This window comes from Montipora foliosa, chromosome 8, assembly GCF_036669935.1.
Source record: "Montipora foliosa isolate CH-2021 chromosome 8, ASM3666993v2, whole genome shotgun sequence".
NCBI classification, from domain to species: Eukaryota; Metazoa; Cnidaria; class Anthozoa; order Scleractinia; family Acroporidae; genus Montipora; species Montipora foliosa.
In genome coordinates, this window is record NC_090876.1 from 23009764 (window position 1) to 23017263 (window position 7500).

Sequence of the window (7500 nt, forward strand, 5' to 3'; positions counted from 1 at the left end):
GAACATTTGTCACATTTTATGTGACGAGTTATCCACATAAACAAATTTTGCTTGTGGCACAAGCTGTTCAGCAATTGTAATTGACACAAGAAAATCGGGACAAATGAGGTCATCCATATAGGAAAAGAAAACTTGAATCGGTTGCAAAACCACAAACTCGAGAAAGCAGGGCCCACGGACCGATTTTTTTCTCTTCAGCCCATGGGAACAGCAAAAAAACTAGCATACTAGTCTAAGGATACAGCAGGCATGCGTTTGGTTTGAGAAGTGCCTATCTATTTCCTACCCATTTCCTCTTTTTCTTCGACAACAGCAACAGTAGATGAAGCAACTTAGAGAAACTAGCAGTACGAATCCGGCCACAGGAAGAGCAATGATGAGGACTTTGCCAGACACTAAAAAAAAAAAAATAAATAAATAAAGGAACAGCTGTAAAATAGGCAATAACGAACAATTTTGGATGATTTTCAACCAATCTCACGTGCAGCAATGGAGGAAATGTGTATATACTGGGTCACAAAAAAGCAGCCGATAAGTCCTTGCGTTTATGACACCTTAACGTGTGGCGATGACAAGGAACCATAGAAGGTGAAACGTTAGGGCTGTTAGTAAAATGGGTAAACGATGTAACGCATTACAGTTACAATCCAGAATGTTAAAGATCTCGAGCTATTTCCAGATTTGGGCTTTTTGCTTCATGGGTCATCAAAAAGAATGCTTTGGAAAAACTTTGCACTCCTCGAGATAACTTACAGTTATTGTAGCTTCCCTATGCACCATACTGTATCCAAAAACCATATACATCGCCAGTAAAGAAAGCAAATAATGCCACAACGAACAAGCTTTAATTCACAACTCGAAGTGACAAACGAAGAGTTCGAAGATAGATACGTATACTAAGCAAAAAATACTACAGGTCCAAACTACTGGCGCATGCATATCTCGAAGACATTATTGTCCAAGCCGCGATGAAGTACTTGCTAAACAAGAGGAACAATTTTCTGTCTTAACTTTTTGTGTTTTTCCTCCTAATGCCAACCATTTACTTTATCATTTGCCGTGAGCAAGTTTTTTTTTTTGACATTTGGAAAACAATAATGGATGGAATTTCTCAGGATTCCACAAGTAATCACCGATAAACATGGACTTGCCGATGGTAATTTTAATTACTTTAAATTAAATTAATTTAAATTAGCCTAATTGAAAGGTATTGGATTTTGCCACAACCAATTTAAAAGAACCCTGTTTTTCAAACGTGTGAGCAGACTTAACATCAGCAACCTGAAGCACAAGCAACGAAAAGGAAAGCGACCGGAAGTAAAATTGAATGTAACAACGAAAAACATTAAAACCCCTCTAATTTCTTTTTCCTACTTTCTCGTGAACTAACATATTCCACGAAAAAGAATAATTATTCAGTTTTGAAGTCGCCTGAATTGTGTACTTCATGTAAAACAAACCTTAGCTGTTCCTGCATGAGAACCTAAATATGCCACACTGAATCAAGCAAATAACTTAAGTAAAAAAGTAAGAACTACACAGGCCCATTCCCGTTTTTAGTTGGCACCTTTATTTGTGGGACTGATTCAAATTATATGCCCGTTGTTAACTACCCTATGGTTATCTTTTGGGCGACATATAGGCTTCACAGTGCCGTGAATGAATCCAAAACAGTTATGCAGCGTTCATATGGTAAGAATCATGACTGAGTTTTGTAACTCGTGAAAAAGGCGCTGATCGAACGACACGAGGCAAGTGTACATGTCTGTAACAACACGAATGAGACAATTTTCCTTAATATACTTTTGTTTTGATACTACCAGGGCGCTGTTCGCAAAAGAAGTTGTCTGGCATTCTAAGATGATTAGCAATTAAAAGAGCATTTTGAATACCGGTAATCCACTTCATCGAGATCAAACAGATGATACGAATCGTTCGGAAAAGAGATTTCTTTAGGTGTAATAAATCACAAAAAAGCGACAATTCTTCATCGCCTAATATGTTTTCAGAGAAGCGGCTACAATATCTTAAAATAATGACGTGACCACAGTCTTCTTGAGACAACTAGATTATATGCTCTGAGCTTCAAGTCCCTGTACTTATTCTTCATCACACGTCTTGCGCGCACAATGTTCATGGCCATAGGTAGCCTGTTCCAGGCTCTCAGATAGTCGAGAAAACGAAAAGAACTGCGTGTGAAAAGCGAGTGGGGGCTTGCGCCTCGCCTCGACCCAAGCCCCCACTCGCTTTTCACACGCAGTTTTTTTCGTTTTCTCGACTATGTGAGAGCCTCGAACAGGCTTGGCCATAGGTGGAATTTGGACACATGCTGAAAGCCGAAACCTCGCTTGCCAAAAACGTAACTGACATCCCTCTCGCGCAAGGTACTATCAATGATAGTACCTTGTTTTTACTTAAACATGAAACGCAAGAAGTACAAATGTCAAAAAGTTCAATTTTTTTTTTAAACTGTGACTTGCTGAAAAATCCTTGTTAAGCCGATTCTCGTTACTCCGATACGCTACGCGTCTTACTAACAACCGCAGGTTGGTAGAAGGGCTGGTCACAAAAATCTAGTAAGTCAATGGGGAAAATAGAAATGCATTAGCCGCGGTAGAGAATTTAATTGATAAATAGATGTCTATACAATTTAAGTGCTGTTAGTTTTGATTGGTTAATTCGAAGGTGATTACGAAGTAATATTTCTTTTCTTTTTTCACGGGGTGGGTAGTGTTGTGGATATTGCCGTCGGACAGCATCCCAGCGCTATAGCTTCCAATCTCAGCAGATGCGCTCCAAAGCCATTGAAAAAGGAGCACTGTGGTTGTCTTCAACTTGTCTTGTCTTGTCCCCACTTTTGTTTAACAAAGCGTAGGTTAGAAGACTAAAAATGATATGAAAAGGAGATGGGATTTTCTGGGTTAACTGATATTGTGCCCCAGTTAACTGCAATTGCTGTTACAATACACCTTTTTCCAAAATGGCCGCCATTTAAATATTATTTTGTTTTTATTCAAATTAGCCCTTAATGCCTCGTTCTTAAGATTAAAATTCAAAAGAATATTTTATCTTGAACGAGACAACAAGGGCAATTTGTATGCGCATAAATCAGCGGCCATTTTGGAATAGGGTGTATAGTGAAAAGAGAATTAACATTAAAAAATGGTAATGAGTTAATTAATTAAAAATAAATTCCATAATATCTGCATAGAGCCTAACAATATGCAGATATTAGGAAACAGGGAAAAACAAAAAATCAACAAAAGTTACACAAGGTTGAATTACAAGGTGCGTGGCTAAGTCAAACAGGCATTGTAAAAACGTATCTAAATTATTATGTACTATAACTTAATTTTTTAAGATTGGGCAACATAGCGACTCTTGCACACCATTTTTAGATGATTTTTTACCAATCAAGTGTGGAAAAGGATGTTATTCCAAAAACATTTTCCACTCATACGTGGGCATAATTTGTTTGAAACAATGCTCAGATGAAGCACTGAAGTATTGTGATCATGCTGCTCAAAGATATAGGTCACAGGTAAATAGTACAGAATTAGGATATACTCAACCCCCGGTTACTGCATTTTTAGCTTTCTGATTGGGTCGCCAAATCCCGGTTATCTGCGAATAACCGAGGTTTTGGAAAACAGTGCACCAAGTGTCAGTGTGTCAAAAACATTTCGGCGCGAAGTTTAAGTTTTGTTCCGGCAAAATGGCTGAAAACAACAGGTTTGGAGAAGTGTCTCCCTCGGAAATACAGCAATATTTCGGCAACGCCGTCCTGGAAGCTACAGATTCGGCATAAACATATTCAATGGTACGAAAGTGTGAAGTTCAAAAGCTCGTAATTCTCAATAATTTTCGATAATTTTGCATTTTAAGATCACGTAACAACAACACAAACGTTTACCGTAATCTTTTAATTGTGAAGTATATACTAAAACAATTATTTCATTCGTGCTTATTGGATATGAGGTGATTATAGCCAACTCGCCGCTACGCGCCTCGTTGGCTATTTATCACCTCATATCCAATATGCACTCATGGAATCATTGTTAAATAGTATTACTGTGTACATAGGAAAGTATTACTATGTCACGAAGTTCCAATGCATACAAAGTTTAAGTAACGAGGGGAAATCGGTTGAATCAGAGGAACATTTAAGAGAGAAGCATGAAAATTATTTTCCCATGGTTGTAGCGTCTGAAGCATCAGGAAAATCGCTAATAAATAACAAAATAAAAGAGGACCTAATATTGATCCTTGAGGCACAACTCAAACACTTTGATACAGGTCAGAAGAAACACCATTAATACAAATCTTTTGTCTCCTATCGGTAAAATATGAGCGCTACCAATTATTATTTGCTATACTTTGTATACCGTTTCCAAGGTTAGAGAGAACATCTTGTTCAAGAATAACCAGAGTCAGTTGTACAAGGAGTTAGGGGGCAAGGGCAAACTCGTGGCGGACCCAAGCACCAAATGCAGGGGAGGCAACAAGACATAACGAGCACGATAGTTTCTTGGACCTAGAGAAGGAAAGGATGGGTGATTTGGGAAAACAAGACCTTTTGTCTCCTTTTGCTGAGATTTGAGCGCAACCAATTTATTTTCTCTACTTGGTATTCCGTTTCCATGGTAACTTCATTTTTAAAAATAAAATTGGTGATTCACAGTATCGAAATTGAGGAGGTACTATTCACCTCCGGCAGCCAAAGAGGAAGAAAATAGCTTTGTGTGGTCTTGATCGTTTCGGTAAGTAGGTTTTGCTCTTTTGGATATCCACCTTGTGTGGTATACATGAAAACAACACTTTACCTCAGTGTCACAAAGAAGAGGAGGATATATTTACCTACCTGTTTCACGGTAATATCCTAGATACCATTATTTGTTTTCACTTCTGTGAATAACTGTTAACTGTTTTAAGGCTGCTTTCCCTCGGAGACGCAAGGAGAGCATTAACGACATATGTAACCCGCGATCAAGCGTTTTTTTCAGACTCGTTACCATGTTATCAATCAATCTCTTTTGTCCTAACAAAAGGTATTAATGATCAAATCGCTATACTGATTTTTTTATGAGTTGGCGAGTGTGCTAATGCTTGCATTACGAATGAAAAAGGAGCCTTAAAGGGTAAGGAAGGGTTACGTTTTTACAAACGTTGGCCGTGTAGCACTTTATATTTCAACAGACTTAACTGATTAGAGTGTAATGTGAAGTGCTATGAACCATGTGAGCGTTCGCCCTACTAATGGAAATGGGCCCACACAAGGATAGAGAAAAACTCTGACTAAGGTGGGAGTTGAACCCACGACCTTCCCACCCTGGTCAGAGTTTTTCTCTGTCCTTGTGTGGGCCCATTTCGAGTCTGAAAAGAACGCTTGATCGCGGGTTACATATGTCGTTAATGCTCTCCTTGCGTCTCCGAGGAAAACTAGCCTTAAAACAGTTAACAGTTAGTAGGGCTATTAGTAGCCCGACTAATCAGTTAAGTCCCTTTAAGGGTAAGTTTATTAGCATTAAAGGACTCTTCTTTGAAGGGAAAGTAAAGTCTAGGAAAAGTTTCTCTGAATCGAAAGTTCTTTACCTGTGTTGTCATACTTGACCACTCATTTGGACTAAATGTGTTTAAATAGCCAACAATAACGCTTCAAAAATACGCAAATTTAAGTTGAAATCCGCCATCTTTCTTTATTTGTATGCAAACGAGGCTATGACGTAGCAACAGTCAAGGATTTCTCCGGATGAGTAAATGTACTTGATGCAAAGAGGACAAAACAAAGGCGAGGAGAGCAATACTTTCTAGATTTGTATCTTAATCCAGGGGCTAAATGGCATTGGTATTGGCTCCACCTCTGAACAGAGTTACCTCGAGGTCGTTATTATAAAACAGGGTTTTATATGTGAGTTATATGCAGGAGTTTTACAAAGCGAAAGAGAGCTTGCAGTGCTACCCCGCGCTCATTACTGTGAGATAAAAGCCTGAAAATCAAGTTTAATTTGTCTACCGTGGCTTTCTACGAGATCCCTGTTACAACTTCAAAACAAACGATCGATTTATATATTTCCATCAAATGGTAAATCGTTTCAGTAGTTTCTAGACTGCTAACAAAATTTAACGACATTTCAAGTCACGTTTATTAGCACATAACAGTGAAAGTCGTCTATATATGGCTTGATTCAGTTTTCTCCCTCCAATATAATGATATTTTGGACTAGTTGACTGAGATTTCCGTCGTGAAGCGAATGTCACCAAGACCAATATTCAAATACCTGAAGATCCCGCTTGAAGTCCTCCTTGGTAAAATGACAGACCCGAACAGACAATATAGCGGTCAGGTTTCCACGTTTGAGAATCCATCCATCCACGTTTTATTTTCTTCGGCCAACTTTTCTTTAAGTTTTAATTTTCCAGTGTAGGCTTCGGTTTTTTTAAAATTTTTATATGTGTTCTCAAGTCCAGACATGTGCCCCTTGAAAGCGTACACCCCAACAGCGGTAATTGTTGATGTGAAAAAGCCTTGCTACGTGTATTGAGCAACATCTGAAAGTTCCGTCGGCTTATTCTAAATTAAACGCTTCCCCCTACGAAAGCAAACAAATACGTTTGCTGAAGCATCGAAGACGGTTGTCCCTGAAGAAAGAAAGTGAAAAAGGTAGGCTTGTCGAATATTTCTTTGTCGCATGTTCAAGGTTTTTGTCTTGTTTACATTTGCTCTGGCTGATTTTTGCCTCCTACTTTGATTGGCTTGAGTTTCTGTCGCACTTATGGCCTACACCAGACCGTTTACCATAGTTCATGTAACCTTTGAATTTCTCGAAGCAGAAAGGTCACACAACATTGAGAAAGTGATCGGGGATCGAAGAACGTGGTAAGGTCGAACACGTTTGTTGACTATTGCTACGTCATAACACGTCATATCCAAGATGGAGCTCTCCAAGTCAGGAAAGAGGCAACTTCAAAGTGCTCTTATCACATTTTAACAGGGAACTGGACAAAACGACAATCATTTTCGAATTCCTGGGAAGTTTTCGTAATTTTCTACACCGTACTTTCCCTTTAAACAACAAAAGTCAAACCCATATGGATGGTGGGAGTAATTTATTTTAACCAGTATGACGAAGCTCTCCATATTCTTTAAAAAACGTTTTGTTTCTTTGAAGCGTTTTCGTTTAAACGGGATCTTCGACTGTAGTCAAAGGAAGCTTACCTATACATTGTCCTACTTTCCATTCCTGCTCTTTGCATGCTTTCTGAAGAGTTTTTTTCACAACGCTTCCATCCTCACACTGTTTTGTCGGCTCACAATAAACGCACTGAAAGCAAAATCCAAATTTATTACTAAACAATGCAGCAACCGGTGGCTTAGTTAGCTGAGCACCGGACTGTCATGCGGAAGGTCGTGAGTTCAACTCTGGCCGGACCAACACTAAGGGTCTTTAAATAACTGAGGAGAAAGTGCTGCCTTTGTAACTACATCTGCAAAGGGTTAGA

General features: G+C 38.8%; 1 protein-coding gene across 1 annotated transcript in view; it reads right to left on the reverse strand.

The window, feature by feature from the left end:
* The window catches only part of LOC137967963 (pituitary tumor-transforming gene 1 protein-interacting protein-like), a 24257-nt gene that overhangs the window by 4427 nt on the left and 12330 nt on the right, over positions 1–7500 (reverse strand). The window contains exons 3-4 of the mRNA XM_068814569.1: positions 7217–7322; positions 287–395 (exon numbers count right to left, since the gene is read on the reverse strand). Coding sequence (XP_068670670.1) covers positions 287–395; positions 7217–7322 — 215 coding nt within the window. The remainder of the gene's footprint in view (positions 1–286; positions 396–7216; positions 7323–7500) is intronic.